Here is a 22,272-nt window from a genome sequence, read left to right as displayed (position 1 = left end):
CAAATGGCTTCTGCGGATATTCTCCATTGCAACACTGCGCAGCATTAGCAAAAATCTGTTCTAGTACTGACAAAATAATCTGAAGGATTCTACAGAAACTTCCAGTGCTTTAAAGGCTTTCTTGACTGGGAACACAAACATTTTTAATGGTCATCTTTGCACTGTGTAAACCAGCAATCATAGCTGCCACACCTCCTCCATTATGTTTTATACTATCATTCCCACTTCGCCACTATGCACCTTCTTACTCCAATTTTGGATCTCTCACTTCATCAACTTAAAAGGCTCTTCCTAAAATAACAGGTTAGTAATGGTATATTACCATATGAAACAATGCATGATTATAGTTTCTATGTTTAACTACATAAATAACAGAGAAAAAAAAAGTGCTTAAAACATTTGCATCCACTTTGATTTCAGCCAGTAAAATCAAACTGTCCTCTAAATATATGAATAATACTGAATACGTACTTTCTCTCATCCATCTGTTTCCAGTAACCTTGTAGATAATTAGAATATTTTTCCCCTGCTTGTTTCAGGTAAACATGCATCCACTCAAATGGAAGTTATCAACATCATCTTTCACTTGTCAGTCCTATTACACGGCACTACAACTAACTACCAATAGCCTCCCCTAGTACTTTCCGCATGATTTTTGAAAACTTAGTTCAAACATTGTCAGACTTTTCCTCTGGAAATATTACACTGTTTAAAAAGTTTTGGATTGTAGTGTTTTGGGGTTTTTTAATTAAAAAATGCTGAATATAAAAATAACTGTCCTTAAAGCAACAGCTTAACATATCTAAGAGCTGCTAATTTTGCTGAGTAAACTAGAAGAAACCAGAAGTTAATTTTAAAAAATATAGATGTATTGTTCTAAATATAAAATTGAAAGCAGAATGAAACTGCATAAGACCTCAACATTCCCCAAAAGCAGGTTTCTCACCCCATGTACATAAAGATTTTAGCTTTCGCACAGTTAACATTTATGTTTTAAAACATAATGTTAGTAAAATTGTGCCATATACTTCCATTCCCCAAGACACTTATTTTGCCCAGAGTAACACCACTCTAAAGAACATACATAAGTACTACAGACTGGTACAAGTAAAACCATTCCCTAATATAACTGCAGCTGAACATGGGAAGAATTTAGTGCAGCGAAGATCCTGCTTTGCCCAGACTGTTACACTGCCTCACATTTAACAGTCACATACCAGCCCTAAAAGGTAATTGTGTTGATTCATCACACGAAGAAAACACCAGTGAGAGCAGGTCTGCCTGGACAACTGTAATTTTCTTTCTGTAAGCTCCTGCAGTGTCTCTTAGGAAGTGTCAGGGATTATATAAGTCTGGAACTTTTGAGAAACTGAATGAGAACTCCATAGACGAAAGTATACTGCGAAAGAGTCTGCACCATCATCATTCTCTGCTGCCTCAACATGTCCAGCACTCGTGGGATGTCCAGCATCTGGAGGAAGAGAACAAACAATTACAAGTGACTGGTGAGCAAGGAGACTGGCTTGCACTTTCTCAGCAGGAGGTTCAGAGCAGCACCAGTGATCTAAGGGTGGAATCAGCTGCTCTCATTTCAGCTCTGACAATTCATTGCCCACTCCTGCAGTACGGATTGCACTACACCACTGATCATGACTACCTCCTCATCTGTGAAACATGCATAATGTTAAACTTGCCTATCTCATGGGATATGGGTCTTCACAAATCTAATGGCTACAAAAGTCTGTCACAGTATTAGCACAGGGAGGCACAATGAAACAACCAGTTTGTTGAGTCTCAGCTGGCATATTATATTATTAATAAGCACTTTACAGCTATTCACTTCTGGCTAAAAGCTGACAGGACCGGGTCTTCCTCTATCAAACTACTGCTTTGTCCTCTGCTGAGACCGATACTGAAGTACACTACACTTCGGAACAAAGTATATAATAAAAAGCCCATTGACTGGCTACAAAGCATGTTCTTGAATATTATCCATTAAAACTAAGGCATGAAGTGGTAAAGTCAGGGCAACATCCTGAAATATGCTCAGTAGCCTAGGGCATACCTCGTTCCACTCAGTGACTCAATATCTTATGGAATCAAGAATCCAAATGAGCATCCCAGTACACAGTGTATAAGCAGGCAACTCCAGGAGATTATTAACTTGTGTTGAACTACCAAGAGGTCTTTCAACCATAGTTGTAAGGGCTCTTCCAAAGACGACATCTTGGAAAAGCTCAGATGAACAGCCATAAAGTATTTTATGTTAGGTTATTTACTCTTCCACTACCTATCATTATTTAAAACATGAGAAAGAAAAAGAGATCACCTCATTGTGTTCCAAGCAAGCGATCATGATCTCTGACAGTATGACCACTCCTGTTCGTCCTACACCTGCACTGCAATGTACCAGTACAGGAGGATTACAGTTTTTAGGATCGGCGGTGCTGTTCGTATGGCGTCGCACTGACTGTATCTCTTCCAAGTATGCTATTAGGTTCAACAAGATAAGAATAATACATTTAGGAGATGAAGCCCCATAAGCCATGCTATTATGCTGTATGACCACCAGAAAACTACTAATTTAACAAATTACATCCCACAGAAAAATGACACACTGTATAAATCAGTCATATCCCAACTCAAGCAGTACAGGTCTATAAAGATCATCCAACTTTTTTAAGGCTTTCCTTGCCTTGTTCCCCTGTTCCCCACTGAAGGCAACTCGTGGCCATCTTGCTACTGCTGAAACATACTCAAATGTGTAGTATGTGATACAGTTATGTTTTAATCTATATGAACTTTTCATAAATTATGTATTTGGCTTTAGACATAAACAGTCACTTTAACAAACTGGCAGGTATATTCCTGCCAAAAATATAGTTCAGTATCTCTTGCTTGTGTGAAGAAACCTTTTACAGCAGAATGCTTGGCATACTTATGAAAAGCTAATTCATGTATAGCAGTCATTTTAGGAGGTATTAAAAAACAAACAAAAAAACAACCCCAAAACAAGGCTATTAAATACAACTTACAGAGAAATCCCTTTAAATCCTCTGGACAGCCATGCTCTGGCCAATCAGTATACTGCAGATGCCAAACTGTTCTCTCCTGCCCTGTCAGAAGATGTTTAATCTTCAAACCTGTAGTTGCATAGCAGCCTGAGTCAGTACGGAACCGTGTGGTAATCTTAAATCTTCCATATGTTACCGTGTTGTGTCTTGAACCAAGACGTGGCCAGTATCTGAAGCTTTTTTCTCGCCCACTTTCCTTAAAAGTAAAACACTTGCTTAACAAGAAAGATAAGAACACTCATACAACTAATGCTCCTGTCACAACCATCTCTCTCCTCTATTAAGTTCTACTACAGTGTTAAGATTTCTCACTAAGTAAACCAACTTTCCAGCGGAAAGGGTTTGCAAATCTTTCTGCCAAGGAAAGCAAGACAGAATGGCAAAGAGGTCACTAGAAATTTATCTTTAATTGGTCGTCTTATTGGAGCAAAGATCCCCTTCCTCTAAGAGATCATAACAAAATCGTTGCATAAGTTCTGGGAGAAACCTGACTAATTTTATACTCACTTCCTCTGCCGTCACCATAGCTATGATGGCAATCCCTTGCTCCCAGATCATCTGCCAGAAATCCTGACATGTATTCTGCAAAGGGCCCTGTGTAGCAATGTAATCCCACTCTATGCCTCCAACAGAAATCTGTAAAAAGACAGAGATTAGATTAGTAATTACTGAAAAGTCCCTCTCCCCAATTCTTATGTCAGTCATTTGAAGATGCACAAACTGAAAAAAAAGACAGCAACACTGCAGAAGTAGAAGCCCACTGTGAGCTATATCTGCCTCCCCTTTTTTAGCTGCATTCTGTCACATTAGATGCAGAAGAGACACAATGTTTAAAACTGTATAGGCATATAGCTAAATAAATGTATTTTACATCATAAGCATAACGTAAAAGTGAGTAAATGAAACTGTATTTCTCTTTTGTGAGTTTAAGGTATTCTAGCCAATTCAGGTTTAGAGAAGCTTCCATACCCTGGTGCTGTAAATGCTATTATATGCACTACAAAGTAAGAATTAGCTGATGTTTCCTCAAAAAATATTACCTTTTTTGAGAAGGGTCAGAAGAGTTACTCAACATTTGTGGATGAGCTAAAGTATGGAAACTACGGTACCATGCCAGTGTACAGATTTATTAAAAAAAAAAAGACACCAACACAACTACAACTGCTGCTTTGACGATCTCAACTCTTTTCAGGGAAAGCATGAAGCCTTGAAGCCATGCACTTCAAGTAAGTAAATGCATTGAAAATTAACAAACTGCCTTGAAGATTCTTGAGGTCACCCGGCAAACTTCTTCACTTTTTTAAACAGAGTTTAAAGCACTAAGGCTGGGGAAAGGGGACAACTTAAGATTATAAAAGAGCGTATTTCCCCCGGCTCCATCTCTTCATCTAACCATCAAAAAAGGCTTAAGCTGGGAGCTAAACTTACTGCCTGTTGTGGATCTAGCCTGAAAGTATAGAAGAGGAAGAAATAATAAGGATTGTCACTGCAGTTCAAAAAAATCATAATCATTGCAAAGGATCCTGGTTTGTTATAAAGCTATTTGCCGCCTTAATTCTGCGAAGCATGGACATGCCTTCTGTTAGCACCAATCCACAGAGACACATGGCAGAGAGAGAAAGCAGACAGTAGATCAGTACAGAAGCGAAATGCAGAAGACCTCTCCAATAATTAACTCTTGATTATTCTAGGTAATGAGGAAAAAGAGGTTTCTCCTTTCCCCAAAGAAACCTGGAAAGAGAGAGAGAGATAGAGGGATTCTCACTCATCTGACCAAACCAGAATTCATAGCCAAAGCCATTTTTAGTTACCACATTACCTAGAAAATATTTCTCCAACAGTATTTCTCTCACCTTGATATGAGATGCATTGATGTAACCTGTGTTATTTTCTTTGGTTGGGACTAGCTCTACTCTGGTATCATCATAAGGAAGGACGTCCTGGAATCTGTTTCTTTCAGCATTTTCAGGAAGCCGAGCTATTGAGCACTCACCATCTATAAGTCTTCTTTTCTGAATGTGCTCATATTCAGTAAACACCATCCCCTGCTCTAACCGTTGTTCTAGAACTTTACACTGAAAAAGAGAACACAGATGAGAATATGCAGTCACGTTCTAAGGCGAGTGTATTTTAACAGAGAATTCATGAAGGACAAAATGTATGCATTTTCCTCTTTCCTTCCTTTACATACTTTTTCAATGCTTTTCCAGCCATTAATGTTTTCACTAATATATCGGAAAAAATTAGAGCAACCCTAACCAGTAGGAATTTTGCTCAAGTGAAAACTAAGAAGCCTGTTATACTTCATTAGGTCTGAATACCACTAGTGAAAGAAAAATTACATCATAGTTTCTATAAAGACAACGCAGTTGGGCAAAGAAATATTTGGCTTAAATAATTGACCAGATAGCTATGCTGTACTACAAATACTACAAATGTACTACAAACTGCCTCAAATACCTTTGAACAAGAAATACTCATTAATCCTCCTGCTCAATACAGCATGTTATATTACATAATCTGAAAAGGTCTTCTTTAACCTTGCAATAAAACAAAATAAAGTCAATTTTGTCATTTGGATGGAGAAGAACTCCAAAAAAGTAAAAAGCACTTGCCTCAGTCAATGAGCTAATAATTCACTACCAATATTTTATATTTTCTCAGGCTGAAGATACTAAACTTTGCATACATCAGCAAAGCCTTCCTAGAACATTTTGCTGCAGTTGATGTGTAACCCAGGATTTTTTCTAGTAGTATAACTCGATCTGTTTTATTTAATGAACTGCTTCCACTCTCCACACCGGTTTATTCTTTCAAAACCAAGTTCTTTCTAAATCATAAGACACTTCTGGAATTTCAGCATCTCTTTGCCAACAATAATTAGAGGAATAATATGTAAGATTTCAGCCAGAAAATTTCATCTATGTCACAAGTCCCCAGCCTCTCACAGCAACTGCTCCACGGTATCAGGTCAGAAAAATTGTCTTGTATCAAATAACCATAATGTCAAACGTTGCAAAGGAAGGCATAAAACCTCAATCATACGCAATCTGCACATCCATACATCAACTGTACAAACTCCTTTATTATCTTTAGGCTAAATTCACTCATTTAAACTGATAATTGCACGAACCTGAGCAATGAAACAGGCATTGAATTAACTTTAAAATCATCTTCCAAAATATCTGCAGTCTGGACTTCCTTTCACGTCAATATGTCTGCTCTGCACTGCCTTTTCTCAACTGTTTTAGGAATTACTCCCATTTCATGGTATCTGTTCTGCCTCTACATGACCACCTGAAGAGAAAGTGTAGTGACATGTCTTTTTCATAACTTGACTTTATGGATTCTTCTTTTACCTCAACACTTTGGGCAGAGCTAACTAAGTAATAATACGTCTGATTTCAATAAAGGTCATTCCAGGAAAAGATGATAGTTGTAAGTAAGAGGAAATAACCAACACAGGTACAAAATGTAGAACTGTATCTCAATAACACAATGTTAATTTTTGTCCCTTAGCATCTTTAAGGAGTATGTGTGTGTATATATATATATTTTAAATATATATAGTTCAAAAAGAACTTCAAATGTTTAAATGAAACAGGCAAATCTCCCTCCTATGGATCTCACTCCAAGCCTTCAAACTCCAAGACCAAATTTCTACTGTGTGACTTGAAATTAATTTTCTTGGCCTGTTCCTTAAAACTGCAGCTGGTGAGAGCAGGACTGTTCCTTCGGGTCCTAAACCCTGCCCAGTGACTGTCAAGGAACTGAGCTAGAGGGGGTCTGCTGAGGATGCCCAACCATGCTCAGAACTGGATTCTAAAGAGATCACTGGTTGCAGAATGTACAATAATCACCATAGATCTTGGTGTATCCAGTTGCTCCCTAGTCAGATGTGTGATGACAGCACTGTTCTACATAGCCCTTCACAGGCTGGATATTGACTGTGTTTCACTTTCCTGCACCTATAATGATTTATGACACAGACTGAAGTATATTTACTGACATCATTTACCCTAACACAAGCAGATGGAGTCATATTTCTCAAAGAATAATCCTCAAATTCTGGAACCTGATGTTCTCTCAGTGACCTGAGATCTTTTACTGAATTTAAAATTTCTGCAGAACACAAAAGTTCCATCTACATTTTCAGGCATCCACTGAAGGCAAACAGATAAATATCATCTGCACACACTGTACCCTGGGGATGCAATTTAACTACAAAATTTATTGTAAAAATTGTATTCATTACTAATAATTACAACCAAGTTCAATCTCACACTCAGAATTTTAACTTTCATATGTTTTCAGTCCAGAAAATCCCCAAATTAAGAGAGAACACAGAAAGACTTGGCACAAAAAATGTATCAGTAGGTACTAGTTAATTTGTTTCCTGTATGTTCAAAGGGTAACTATGATCTCAATCACTGTCATCTTAAATCTAAAGAAAAATCTGAGTTACACCCAATACTTCTAGCAATGACTTATCAATTAGAAGTCTCATTCTTTAGTTTGTTTCTATTCTCAGTATTTGAGTTGCTTTGAACTGGAAGCATTTTAAAGTCAACACAAAGCACCATTCATATGCATTTCATTTTGAAAAATCAGTAGTGTAAAAGAGAAATCAAACATTAAAAAACTTCAACATACCCGTTCATCATTTGTTGCTCTTGTTGATTCTTCCTTCCTCTCATCTGGCAGAGGCATTCTAGTCAAAGCTAGTCCATTTAGGGCAGCTAGCTTTAGAGGCCCTATTTTTTTTGCATCATTTTTATTCTTTTTCATACCCTACAAAAGAAAAGCTAAAACTTGTAAATATTCTTAAATACCTGATGAAGTTACAAAGCAGAAACCAGATGAGTAGCAGAAACCAGATGAGTTCAATTAAGCAAAGGATACTTCTTTGACCCCTTCTACAAACAGCTCTGACTTTTTTTTTTTTTTTTTTTTTGATAAGCACTGTAGCAAGAGATCAGGGTGGTGGGACCACATTCCTCCAAGGATACAACACAAGTCTGTCTTCATTCCAGACAGGTTAATGAAACTGCATAAGAATGTTAATTATCCAGAGTTGTCACCTCACACCCTCAGTTGTGAGCTTCCTGGGGAACAATATTTGTCATTCTTGGACAGAATTGGAATCGCTTTCCAACCCCTAAAATACATAAAAATCATTCCTTACTAGACTATTCAGTTTGCAGGGACTTTTCTTCCCTACAAGCAGGCATAACAATGAGCATACAGCTTTAAGGTATTTGGATATAGTTAAATGTTTGACTAAGTTGGCAACAAACTGCACATACAAAACATGAACACAGAACTGCAGACAGATCTGAGCCCTGAAGTAGGCCATGAATGTAAATGATTGAAATTACCATTCATTATTGGAGAAAAATACCAAAGGGGGGGTTTTATGAATGAATAAATTCAAATGATTCTTTTAAAAAGTGTAAGAGAAAACTTCATCATTCCTGCAGTTGCTAAGTTGGGTTGTTAAAAAAAACAATGAAAATGTGAGTGTATGTGCTGCTTGAATGATAATCAATGCTTTAAAAAGCTAAATGGTAGTAAGGAATAGGAAGACAAAGCTAAGAGGATAAGACCACATTTAAAAGTGAACACAAACACAACAGTAAGAGTTCATTGAAAAGCAAAATGTGCAAACATTGGTAGGGGCTAGCTTTGTTACCAGGATATTCACATCAATATTGAACATGGAAATGTAATATTCTATTATGCAATGGCACTCTTAAATGTTACTGAACTAGAAAGTATTTTACTGAACACTTCCAGTGAAAAAGTTTTAATATGAATTTCATTTCAAAGGTTGACTTGAACATTTACATAGCTATCAGAAGGAAAAGGCAGGCTATGATTTTGGTAGACACATCAGTGTCTGAAAACATAGTATTTTGTTCTCCAAAAAGATAAGTGACTATCTAAATGTGAACAGAAGAAGGGTATCACCTTTTCCCTATACCCACATAACAAACGGGAGGAAGGAGATGTAGAAAAACATACATAATTATAAAATGAATTGAAGCTGATGAAGGTTCATTTCATTGTCTTCAGCTCCATGTATAGCAAGTCTGACAGACAAAAAATTGTGAGAGCAGTAACTATTTAAATACATCGCTTTTGCATAGGTTAGCTTTTGCAGCATCAGCTCTACGAGTTACTACAGTAGAGGTTACATGGTAGTTTCACTGCAGTCCAATTTGTGCAGAAAACTATTTGATACTAACTCGGGCAGGCGAAGTTAACAACAGTCAAGGCAAAATAATAATAAAAATGGTCTTTCTCCATTCTTTCTCCTGTGGTATCTGAAATATACCACAGGATACAATAAAGCTGAACAAAAGTTTAAAACAAAATGAATGCTAACGACTGCCTGTGAAGTTGTACAGACTCACACAGACCTTGACATTTCTAAGAGGTGGGAATTACAGGGAAGGTGAAACTGGCAGTTATACATTATTTATGGCTTCGTAAGATTGGAGTAGGGGAAAGAGACATGGTACTTCTACATGTAAGAAGTACCTTTAGTGAGGTAAAAACAGCTTGAAGAGAAGGCAAAAGGGAAAGGATATGAAAAAGGGAAGGGATGGAGGAAGGAAGAGAATGCAATGAAAGAATTTATTGCCTAATGCGTCAGGTCCCCCTCTTAGGTCACAAGAAGAAAGGAAATCAAAAAAGTAAACATTCAGCTACATCCAATTTTTCAGTGAGAAGAAGATTAGAAAGCTGGTAGTGGAATGGAAAGAGTTGCTTCTGTTCCAGATAATGATAGGTAGGGCAGAATTTGAGATCTAGAAGGGACTTTAAGTTCGCTCATTCTACAGTTGCTAGCCAGGTTAGGTGTATCGGATGGAGACTGCACAGCTGGATTTGTGCGAGAGGACTACACAAACAGAATTCAGACATGGCAGAGAAGGGGATGAAAGCTAGCTAAGCAAAGTTAATCAGTGAAAAACAGAAAAATAAAGGTCAAGCTTAAGGTAGCTTTTAATTCACATGTTGTAAAAGCATCTCAGGTTGATTAAAAAAACCCCAAACCTCAAACAAAAACCCCACACAACTCCCACTACAGAACCACCCAAAACGAGGAATAGTATCCACTTACACCTAGCGGGGGAAGGCCTTCCACAATATTCTTCTTCCCAGACAAAAAATCGGACACAGGTCTCTTCTTTACTGAATCTTTCCTTACTCTGTATCTCCCTGATGTTGTAAGATCAGATTCCGACATGGATGGAGTAAGCAGTCCTTCCCCTCTTCTCTGTACCTGGCTTTCTACCAGTAAATGAATGGGGCTCATATCTTTCATTCTCTTTTCTGTCTCTGTAATATGTAATTTAGGCTCAAGAATATGCAAAGGGCCAGCAGATGAAGCAACAGAGCTATAAGGGTAGTTCAGTATTGAATCATGAGAATAACCACCCATAACGGATGACAGCTGGGTTTGATCTTCAGGGAGAGGAGAGAGACTTGTATTAGCCTTGCTTTCTTCTTCAAATTCTTCTTCTTCCTCACTACTATGAATCAGCATAGTGGCATCTGAAAGGGTTTTCTTATGATCACAGTTTACACTTTCTTCTTGCTCACTTTCTTTTTGCTTTGTCCTCTCCATCAGAATGTTGGGCTGTGACCCTTCTGAGATAACTCTTGGAAGAGCCACATCTGCTGCAGAAGCTGACATGGTCCTTTCTTTAATTCTTATTCCTTCAAAGCTGGGAGTCAAGCCTGCTATTTCAATACTGTTCCTTTTCTGCAGCTGAGCATGGCGTGCCGACGTTAGAGGTTCACTGACTTCCTGAAGAGAATGTGCCACAGGCAGGCTGTCTTCCTGAAATGTCTGGACAGAATGGTGCACTCGCCTTGTGATAAGATCTGGATTGCTGCTGCTAATGTAGATATGTCGTGAAAGGTCTGGAGTACTATTTGCAGGTCTTGGGTACGGGTATGGGGGAGGTGGTCGATAGACTTGGGTCTTCATTATATTTGGTGCTGGATAGTCCTGAGCCTGGAGCTGCACATTTGTCAGCTCAGGAACACTGACTGCCCCAACAACTGGGCGCTTTTCAGGAGGATAGGGATAGGGGGATTGGCTATGAAAACTGTAGTTCAGGTTAAACGGATAATGGTTAGACTGTGGGGAAGTGAAGTGAGCATGTTCTCGTATTTCAGGTTGACTGTAAACTAAGGCATCAGGCCTGCTGTAAGCATATGAATTGCTGATGTTAAGATTTCTCATTGAATGACTCTGCCTATCTGTGTGCACCATTCCCCTGTTGAGCTGTCTCATCACAGTTTCGTAGTCTGGCGTGGGACGATAAGAAGGTGGTATTAGTGCACTATGTCTGTGTGACGGGACATAATCAGTCCTGAGGATGTCACTTCCAGTAATGCTTGGGTTAGAGGACATGGGGGACGGCTGCAAGTAATGCTGTGGATTGTTCAAGGAGTTTGTGCTATGTGCACTATAGACACTACCATTGCGGATTCGACCACTGTAGTCATGAGGGGCTCTATCCAAGCTAGTCTGAGAGTGACAGTAGTATCCATTCTGATTGCTCACAAAGAGGTTATCTGAAAGCAAAGTTTAAGAACAATCTTTATGTCCAAGACATCAAACAAAGATATCCTCTATTAAGAGGTAGCTAACCAATGTTTGAGATTTTCAACATCTCAGATATTGTTAGCTGTGTATTGCAATGAGAAGGAAAAAAAAACCCAAACAATCCCAGCGTTTTTTGCTGTTGTTGGTACCTAGGATATCTATTCCAGAGTAACCTATTATGTTCATTTAGATGATGCAAATTCCTAGTGGAAAACATTGTCTTAGTTTAAGAATGGCTTTCTTCTGTTTAGGATAGGTTTGCTAAGTTTCAGTCCAAGTTAAACAATAACCCGTATCAATCTTAAACCACACTAATTGAAAGAAAGAATGTCTACACCAGGGTTTGCACTAATGTCATGAGATCAGTTTAAACACCAAGAAAGGCAAAAAAGCAAACAAACAAAAAAAAAAGCACCACAAACCCAAAAACATCCCCATAACAACCAAACAAAAAAACCCTCACTCTTCTCCCCACCCCGACAGGTCATAAGTAGATACAGTAACACAAGACCTTTAAAAAAAGAAAAGAAAAATCAAATTAACTTTTGTCCAGAAATTTTGGGGACAGTTTAAACCACCACCATATCTTGTTTGCACATTAACATATACCCACTCTGATGGGTAAAGAAAGTGATCCAACGTTGATATATATATATATATAATATACATATATATGTATATTATCCAATATACATTTAAAAATTTAACCATTACTTCATTGGATGTACAATTTCCCAAGCTCCAGAAGAGAACAATTCAGTCATTGTTTTAGATGCCTTTCATGATTTAACTTTTCAGGTTCACCAAAATAACTGCCACACTTACGTTAATGAATTTGCTGACAAACAAAAATTCTTTTGTTTGTGAAAAAAATGTTCAAAAACAGGACATGTGCAGTAGCAACACGATATTGCAAAGAATTCCGTGACATTCTGAATTTATATACCTGTACCTTCATGAATACTTGTGTAACTCTAGATAAAAACGTGCTTATTCCCTTACCAGTGAGTTGTTAAGAGTTTTTTTTTCATCCAGCTGACTCGTAGGACTGGAAAGTCCCTATCAAAACTGAGGCAAGTTTGCAGAAGATTAGATTAAGCCCTTCAGGGCAGCAACTTTGTTAATTAAAGACACAATGTGTCAGCAATGAAAACAAAGGAGAGAAAGCAGCCATGACTCCACTGTAAACCGCTTAGATTAGGAGTGTGCATTCCTTGAGAATTCTAATCAGGGTTTGCTTGGGTTTTTTTCTTTCCTTTTTCCAATCAATTGTGTATCAATTCCGTAACTCGCAGACTTCCTTAGCCTTTGAATTCCCCACCACCCTGTAGTCTAGCAAACTCTGAGAGAAACTTCTCTGTTCCTGCATCCTGGGTTTAATTTTTTTTATTTTTTTAATTGTTTGAATTCTCTGGGGGCTCAGCTACTCTTTCCAGCTATTAAGATCAATACTGACAAGGTTCTCACAATGCCATAATGTGCCAATTTGGTACACGAACCAAAAAAACTGACAGTCAGCTTCAACTCACACAAGGCACCACAGTCCATAGTTGCTTGTATATGCTATCATAACTAATTTGCTCATATCCATAGGAGAGGATATGGAGAAGAGGCTGAGGGAACTGGGGTTGTTTAGCCTGAAGAAAAGGAGTCTCGAGGGAGACCTTATCACTCTCTACAACTGCCTGAAAGGAGGTCGTAGCGAGGTGGGTGTTGGTCTCTTCTCCCAAGTAACAAGCAATAGGACAAGAGGAAATGGCCTCAAGTTGCACCAGGGGAGGTTTAGACTGGGTATTAGGAAAAATGTCTTCACCAAAAGGGTTGTCAGGCATTGGAACAGGCTGCCCAGGGAAGTGGTTGAGTCACCATCCCTGGAGGTATTTAAGAGATGTGTAAATGTGGTGCTTGGGGACATGGTTTAGTGGTGGACTTGGCACTGCTAGGCTAACAGTTAGACTTGATGATCTAAAAGGTCTTTTCCAACCTAAACAATGCTATGATTCTATTCCACATTAGCTTATATGCCTAGAGTAGCAGCAAGCACTTCAATGAGTGCTGTAGTACAAACCTATGCCATGTTCACCCTATGAATTTACTCAGTACTAGCTAAACTAGCTATAAATGCCAATTATACCTTTTACCTTCTAAAGTTGTGTACTGTGGCCTTGGATTTAATGAACTTACCTTGGGAGGATGCATATGGTTCAGTATAATGACCATTGTAATGCAGCTGAGGTGGTGGAGGCATCATATACGGCTGAGGTTTGGGCTACGAAAGCAAGCATCATATTGTTAGTTAAAAAATCATGATTTATTTTTTAAATAAATCTTGAAGATTTTATATACATAATGTATAATATCATCTGTAATACACATACAAAGCCTTAGCCTTAAACCATTTCTCTAAATCTGCAATGTAAGTTTCTCCTGTGAGGTCATACAAGAAACAATTTAAAAAAAAGAAACAAAACTAAAACCACACACTACCAACCCAAGACTGTATCTTGCCGTCTGACATCTAGAACAGTCTCCTATATGAGTCTCCTAGAGACAGAGCAAGCAAACCAAAAATAGAAGTGCTTAAAATATTTTTCATTGCAATTATTTTAATTCCATTATTCAGATATTACATAGCAGCTCTTTCTACAGGTCAAAAACAGTTCCTCACACACCAGACTCATCTTGTTCACTGCTCATTTTACTTAATTGAGGGAAACTAAGGTCTGATTCAAAGTCAATTGAAATCCATAAAAATGCAAAAATAACACTATTTGCTCTCCTTACCATAGACATCCTGGATGAAGACCGCCTTCTAACAGGATTCACTGTAACAGGTTGGGTTTGTCTACAGAAGAAATTTTATGGTGAGAAATGACTCTTAACACCACCAAGACCTATTTCAAACCTTGGAATGTGCTCATACTGTAAGTTAACTGTTCCACGAGAGCAGACATAAAATTATTTACAGAATGTAACGTTACAGATGTTACAAGAACTGGAAAGCGTGACTATACTGCATAAGCATTTGTATGTTCTAACACTCAAGCTAATGGTAATAAATTTTCGTAATTTGTTGGATTGCCTCCAGGATGTAAGGTTCAGAAACCCTACACTCCTTTTTCCCCACCCTACATTGCACCTGTACTCTGCATCTTGCAACAAGGCAAGAGGTCAAAAGACAGAAGAATAATACAAATGCAGGAACTGCCAGATTTCAGAAAGATGATTTTTCAGCTCACCCTTTGGGAAGTGAAGGACGAGAAAGGATTGGAAAGCGTGGAAGGGAAAGAATGAGGGAAGATTTCTGAGAGCCCTCCTCAGGTGGAGAGTCCAGGGAGTCTCTAAAAACAAGGTACGTACAGATAAAGAAAAAAGTGAACTTAATACAGGCATGCATAAGAATTTTCTGCAGCAGGAGCAGATGAGAGGGAATCTTAGAGTAATCAGGAAATTTTTTTGAAGAATTTACCTATTAATAAAACCATTTTGTGATGAAAGTGTTGAAATAAGTAATCCTTGAGACTGACATTCAATACAGGACTATAGAACTGACATTATTCAGATAGCAATGCACGAGTCCCACAAACGCACCACTACTATCAACATCTCTTATCCCTCTCAAAAGGCAGACAGGTTTATAAGCTTACAGGTATGAGGTCTACTCTATTCAAAATTAATCTTACTCTTCTAATATAAGTTAGCATTAAACACACTAGCAAGTCATCTGTGGTACAAAATATTCCATTATCTTTCCACTTGCCTCAGCAAATTTTGGACCAAGCCCTCCACAGCTATCCTCTCGTATACAAAGAAGAGGAATGGAACATTTCAGAATCGTGCTTTTTTGACAGTCTATTCACTGGGTCTAATTCTCTCTTTTTTGACTGAAGTAACTTAACTGAAGGAAAGCTGTACCAGTGGAGTAGCTCAAATTCCAGCCCTTGATTTACAAGTTGGAAACCAGCCCATTTAAATTTAATTTGATAAATTGTATTAAATTTACTTTGCACTGGTGCTACTTGAGCTATACGGATTCCATGGATATCCAAAGGACCACATACCTCTCAGCTGTCAATCCAGCACATTTCAGGAGTGCTTCACATACACTTCTCACCCTTTTAAAGGCCTCTAGCATGTCCTTTCAGAGCAGTTCACCCAAACCCAGGCCAAAATCCCAGTGATTCCAGTAGCTCACAAACATTCTAGCAATAGCAACCCCCAAAGCAACTAAAGCTGCCACAGCACTGAGATCCAGCAGCAGGGGCCAAACACTATTACTTTTGGTAAGACTTCAGTGTTCAATGTTGTCCTCCATTATAAAGCAGAACATGTTTGAGAAACTGGTGGTAAGTATTTTCTCAAAAAAGATTAAGAAAAAAACCCCAAGTCATTAATTACTACCATCTAAGGACAGTAAAGACATTACAGAAGTTATAAATGATTTCACTTCCCAATGGACGCTTCAAGGGCACCAAGAGTTCTGCTAATGTATTCTACTTACAGGCTGCATTTATTTAGTCTGTAAAATTTGTGTCTAGCCACACACATCCTCCACACGTATTTTGCTGTTTCCATATCTTCCTGCCAAAAAAACACCAAAATTTGCATATTAGGCTGAATATGCATACCTTTCATTTGCTTTCAGACAAGCCATTGAAATTTTTAAGATTAAATTAGCATTAACCAATTTAGTTTTAATATAACCTCAATACTCTCACCAGGTTTTCCCTAAAACTGTACTTTGCGGACCTGAACATGCACTCTAGCCTAACAATTTTATTAGATTTTATTAGATGAAGTTGAAAGCAGAAGCTTTTTGTTGAAGTCCTTTTTATCAGCTATAACACTAACACAATTTACAGTATCTTCTTCTCTCTCTCTCATGCAGATTATGAACAGCTGCCTTCTTGACAAAGGCAACAGGCAGATGCTACATAAAATTAATTCTGCAAGGAACACCATGGCCCATTCTGGCAAGGCTCTAAGACCATGTTTATCTTTAAATGCCACTGACTTAAAAGTCAAAAAAACATGCTATAAATTTTACTGGAATGGATGAAAATGTTTATGACCACCTGAACTGAACTTGTCGATGTACTCAACATAAAAGGTCAATTTTTAATGCCTTCCCGTAGAAAGCTAGCCAGAGACAGTGTTATTACTTTTGACTCATTCATACAGTTCAAAGTTGCTAAACATATAAGAAGTAGTTTTTATACTTTGAGTTAAATTCACAGTCTTAATTGGTGTTTTTATCTACCAATGCCTTAGTGAAAAAATAAGAGTAAAAATCTACTCACAGTTTGGAACTGGATTGTCTCTTCTTTGTTTGCCAGCTCTAATGCAAAAAAGGATTTGTTGTGGGACATGTTGGCAATATCATGCCACCTGCAGACAAAAGGTAGAGGACTTGACTGGCAAGCTCTGACTTTCAAACCACAGAAAATGGAACTGAAGAACAGAACCACCACCAAGAATATGGATAAAGAACTGGGGACAATTCATCAATCTATCTGAACAAGTTGCAGTCCATCACTTCCATATCCATTAAATGACTGCTGAAAGGAAAATATGTATGTGACTTTGGAAGATGCACAACATGTACAGCAGTAAGTTTATTACTTGTCTTCCACTTGAAATTCTTTCAAGTTTCTTTAAAAAAAAATAATAAAATCAAACTCAGACAAATTTACTTATCAGTAAGTCATAATGTCTTGCATATTGACAGATGAGAAAAGGTTAGACTGCAAGAAATATAATACCATATATTTATTCAACTTCTTGTTAAATATACATGTAGTTTGATCCATTAGTATTATGTTATTGTAAATAAAGCCTATGTCATTGATTAAAAGAATATTCTGCAGTGCACAAACACAGGCAAAAAGCACGATCTACATACAAGATTCTCTCTAAACTTATTTATGTGACTTCCATTTTAATTATATGGATGCGGCTGATAGCATTTTGTATAGCTACTCACCATCATAGGCATGAGGTAGAGAAACATTGATGTCCCCATTTTAATGCAAAGCAAAGACCCCTCAAATTTAAGGCCTTAGTTCATAGGCATATAGTTTATGGAGAAATTATGAAATTATTTGAACCAATCTGAAGCATAACCCAGCCTTTGTATACTGTACTAGTGAGTTACTTGTCTATGCTTTTTTGCCACCCAAATACCATGATATATCTATCCCCAGTAGAACTGGGCAGTCATACAACAATTAAGCAATAGAGCAGAAAACTGGATCCTGAAATTGCAATATGAATACTTTCTGATGGTCTCCAGTGTGCAACTTTTTGTGTTTACACAGACACTGCATCCACAATTCTTCCAGAGATAATGTGAAATGTGTGAACAAAGCTTTATTCCTCGCCCATGTGCTTGGAAGTCAGATAGCAGAGTTGTTGCTGCTTCATTCTGCAAGAAAGCAGAGTAGGGCACTTCTACCACTCTACACAATTAAGAACAACTTGGCATCAGCTCTCCTATCAGCAGGAGAGAGAGAGATTTTTGTGAAGGACAGTTAACGGTATTGAATGTATAAATTCTATTAAACTAAACCACTAACAGAAAGCAACACAGTTGCTACCTTCTTTAACCCCAGAAATTCACCAACTGTGGGACCACAGGATTTCAAGATTCTGTTCAGATTCAGCCAAAAATTCAATCCTAGAAGATTAAAATTCACAAAAAAAAGCCTTTCTTGCTCTAGCAATAACTGCAGATTACTAAGATTCATTAAAAAAAAAAAAATCTCCAATATGCATTTTTTTTTTATTTATTCTAAATTCTGTCCAAAGAAGCCCAAGCAATCACTCTAGAAGTCAGTGGGAACCATTTCACATGAAGACTGAATTTTAACTGTCAGGTAAGTTGCAGACACACCTGTGACTCACCTCTGTTTCTTTTGTATAGAATATATCAAAGGAACTCCTGGATAATTTTACAATTGAATATTTCTAAGTAAATTGATGTGCCCACCTCAGGACTTAAGATGTTCTATGTGCAGAGAATTGCTCCTTTTTGACTCAATAAATGTTTTGCAATGGAATGTATGTTTATCTCTTAGAATTAATCTGGCTTAAAAGAGATTCACTCTACAGTCAATACATCAAAAAAACTCCCATGGACTTCAGTATTCACTGTAGCGTGACAACTACAAGACCATGTTCAGGTTTATCAAATTAATAAATACATATCACATCTAAGAGTCATTTCTGCTAGTGACGAACACACTTAAACACACATAAAATGTGAAGCGCACAAAGATATTTTAAGCAAGAACAACACTAACCTAAATACAACAGGAGGACGACCATTTTTGTGTTTCACAAAGATACCATCAAGACATGCTCCAATGAATATGTCACTTCCTTGGCTGTCCTGTAAGAAGTTACAAAAAATTATGCAAATACAGAAAAAAGTCTTTGAAAGCAAACTTACATGAGAAGCAATTCTGGGAGAGAAAAGGGGTGGTGTGGTTTTTGGTTTGTATTTATTTATTTATTTCATTCCCCCCCCTTTTTACACAGGGGGAAAAAAGCAACTGAGACAAAGATCAAAGCCCTGCTTACCTTTGCAGGATAGGTCTCTTCACCATAGCCTTCCATTCTCTCCACTTCCTGCATATATAACATTTCTGCATCAGGAGGAGTAAGGCCTCTACAAATGAAAACAACGATCAGCTAGTACTGGCAATAAGAAAAAATCATCTTTGTTTTACTCTGACTGACACTGCCAAAGTTTGAAAAGCATCCCCAAGACATCCAGGCAACCATCAAATCATGCTGTTTTCATCTGTACATCTTTACACTTGGATTCTAGTAACGTCTTTCTCCCGGGCATCTCTAGGGGTAAATGACAACAAAGACCACTTAAAATTATCATCTCTGCTAATGGCAGACAATTATAACATTCTTTTTCAAATCCATCATCACCATATTTTCCTCACTTTGTCAGAATGACTGTTCTGGTACATGTGCTCAAGACCTGAATTTCTCCCATTGCAGTATACATGTTTAGGACCAATATGAAGTTTGATGCTCTGTGTTTCAGGAAAGAGACTCTTATCTTCTAAATGCTGACAGAGTTTTAACTCTAATGGTTTGAAAACATGAGAAGGACAAGATTTGTAGGTAAAGGTAATTTTTTTTTTTTAATTAGACCAACTGGCATAGACAGTTTTCTCACAGACTTGCAGTAGTGTCACATGGATTAAAAGCTTGTGTTTCCCTACCTACCGCAGTTGATCTCATAAAAGACATTATCTCTACCTGCAAAATCCTGTCATGCTCATTCTTATGTCTCTCAACACTTTTCAATCATCAACCTCTCCGCTTCTTCACTTTTCCCTAATGTTATGTGGATTACCTTTTCTTTGCTGAACCTTAACCATGCAATCTTGGTACGAAAGCATTTCGAAGATGAGTGGATGTGAAATTTTCAAATTGGTGTTTTAAAACAATACAGGAAAAATCATCTGTATTACTCACACACATTTTTCACTGATGAACTGACAACAGAGAACTTCACTTTCCTTTGTCTTGGACTACTGCATTTTAGCTAGAAGATCATAAGCATTCTGGCAGTGTCTCTACATTTCTATTGCCCTCAGTATCTGCCAATGTTGTTTGTCAAGAAACATCCTTACTGGGGTCACAACTTCATATAAAGAAGTTTCAGAAACCTTATACAGGTGAAGTCACACTATTTAGTTGTGTCCTGTATCCTTAATTTTCAAGCAGAGTCCTCATTTATTTTAATAGTCATTCTGCTCTCTCTTCACTCTCATTCAGCAAAAATTCTTGTAATTTTAATGTAGATGTATCAATGAAAACCTCTTTCAAATGGGAAGTGAAATTAGTTGAACTGTCTTCTGAGATTCCCAACTTCCTGAGCTATTGAAGCAATCACATCAAAATGAAGCAATAAAGAGTTTTAGAAACGTTACCTGTACTTCTGATGTAGCAAGGCAACTTTCTGTGTTGCTTCTTCCAATATTTTTTCTTCTTGTAGCCAACCCTTAAGGTAAGATAGCATTTATAGAATGAAATACAAAAAATTCTACAAAATTAAATTGTTATAGTTTCTTTACACAGGTGAATCAATCTTCCACGCTAGTCTTGGAGCTCAGATGCTGTAATATGCACACAAACAAAACCAAAAAGCACAAACACTGGTTTGAAGTGGTTTTACTCACTTTCCCATCTCCACCCCAACCTTCTTTTAGTGTAATATACAATAAAATTGAAAAGATCTTGCAACATCTTTCTTCTGTGTAATACAAGGTATCATATCTCACTCCAGCCTCAAAGAACACCTTTACTGAATTTGACAATCTAGGGAACAGTAAGCTACATGGATCACGGAGCCATTAACAATGATTTGTACTTACCCATCTAAAGTAATATTTACATTTAACAATTTAAGAATTTAAATTAATCAATTTAAAGTACTTACCACTGGAAACAAAGCAAATCTTTGTAGAAACTCCTGAGATTCATACTGATCATAGTCTCCAAAATCAGCTAAAAAATAAAAAATTTCTTGGATTCAAACATTTGTAACAAAATGATTCAATACATGATTAATTGCAGTAGGATCTCCAAGTAGCAAATCTCCATCCTATTGAACTATGATCTGAAAGTAAAACAACAGAACAAACTAACCAGTAATTTTTATGAAACGTAAAAACACATCCCATCTTTTCACCTTATTCAGAAAAACTGGTAACACTCCTTGTGGATAGGAAAGGAGAAGAAATGATAAAACAATCAGAGTGTTGCTCCAAGTGCTAAGGTTTTTATTTGTTTGGTTCTTTTAATCACAGAACAATTGAGATTGGAAGGGGCCTCTGGAGATCTAGCCCTAAGCAGGGTCAGCTACAGCAGATTGTCTCAGAGCCTTCTCTGGTCAAGTTGGATCTAGATGCCTTCCCAGACTCAGGGGCATGCTCAGAAGGAACTAATAACAGTTTTGATTTTATGTCATGCCAAAGGGCATCCCAAGGAATTTGCCTCTTTTTCTGTTTCCAGGAAAAAACTAGCCCATGTTTCAAAGAGGAGTAACAGAACAGTCTAAACTGGAAAAGTTACGTACCAGTCTCACAGGAGAAACTGTGGGACAGCAGTCTGTATGGAATGGCTGCTCCCAAAAATATAAATACAATCCCCAAGTATACAGAATCTACTTACATTACCACAGATTCTCATCCATAACAGTGTAATTTTTAGAGGAACCAAATTTGTATTAAGCATTAACAATCAATATGCAAGTTATTTATGATGAAAGGGGAGAACTTGTGACACGCTACACCAACCCAGCACTTGAGATAAAGCAGTGTTTAGAATTAGTCTATCATAATTATTTCAAATACAGATCATTCTTGAAACCAGTTCACTCAAAACAGCAAACAACTGCTTCTGTTTGTTCACCAGCTAAAATTAGCTAACCTACCTGGTATAAACTACTGCAGTCATTACGGCACGTTAATTTAGAACCTGTGTTTTTTCTGAGTTGTTTTTTCACTGTGTTATCAGCACATACAGTTTCTCTCTTATAAGACTGAA

At 37.5% G+C, this 22,272-nt stretch overlaps 1 protein-coding gene across 1 annotated transcript in view; it reads right to left on the bottom strand.

Annotated features, from left to right (window-relative positions):
- Positions 1-1,212: 1,212 nt before the first annotated feature.
- PTPN21 (protein tyrosine phosphatase, non-receptor type 21) overlaps positions 1,213-22,272 on the bottom strand; it is a 36,111-nt gene continuing 15,051 nt past the window's right edge. The window contains exons 4-18 of the mRNA XM_010292129.1: positions 21,164-21,231; positions 20,655-20,725; positions 19,279-19,366; positions 18,999-19,087; positions 16,998-17,085; positions 16,199-16,278; positions 14,482-14,542; positions 13,882-13,966; positions 10,201-11,666; positions 7,728-7,865; positions 4,928-5,149; positions 3,582-3,710; positions 3,036-3,270; positions 2,330-2,490; positions 1,213-1,471 (exon numbers count right to left, since the gene is read on the bottom strand). Of these exons, the coding sequence (XP_010290431.1) occupies positions 1,343-1,471; positions 2,330-2,490; positions 3,036-3,270; positions 3,582-3,710; positions 4,928-5,149; positions 7,728-7,865; positions 10,201-11,666; positions 13,882-13,966; positions 14,482-14,542; positions 16,199-16,278; positions 16,998-17,085; positions 18,999-19,087; positions 19,279-19,366; positions 20,655-20,725; positions 21,164-21,231 (3,110 nt within the window). The 3' untranslated portion in view covers positions 1,213-1,342. The remainder of the gene's footprint in view (positions 1,472-2,329; positions 2,491-3,035; positions 3,271-3,581; positions 3,711-4,927; positions 5,150-7,727; positions 7,866-10,200; positions 11,667-13,881; positions 13,967-14,481; positions 14,543-16,198; positions 16,279-16,997; positions 17,086-18,998; positions 19,088-19,278; positions 19,367-20,654; positions 20,726-21,163; positions 21,232-22,272) is intronic.

The sequence above is a fragment of the Phaethon lepturus genome, unplaced genomic scaffold (assembly GCF_000687285.1).
Source record: "Phaethon lepturus isolate BGI_N335 unplaced genomic scaffold, ASM68728v1 scaffold5328, whole genome shotgun sequence".
Lineage (NCBI taxonomy): Eukaryota > Metazoa > Chordata > Aves > Phaethontiformes > Phaethontidae > Phaethon > Phaethon lepturus.
This window is presented reverse-complemented; position numbering and strand designations above follow the sequence as displayed.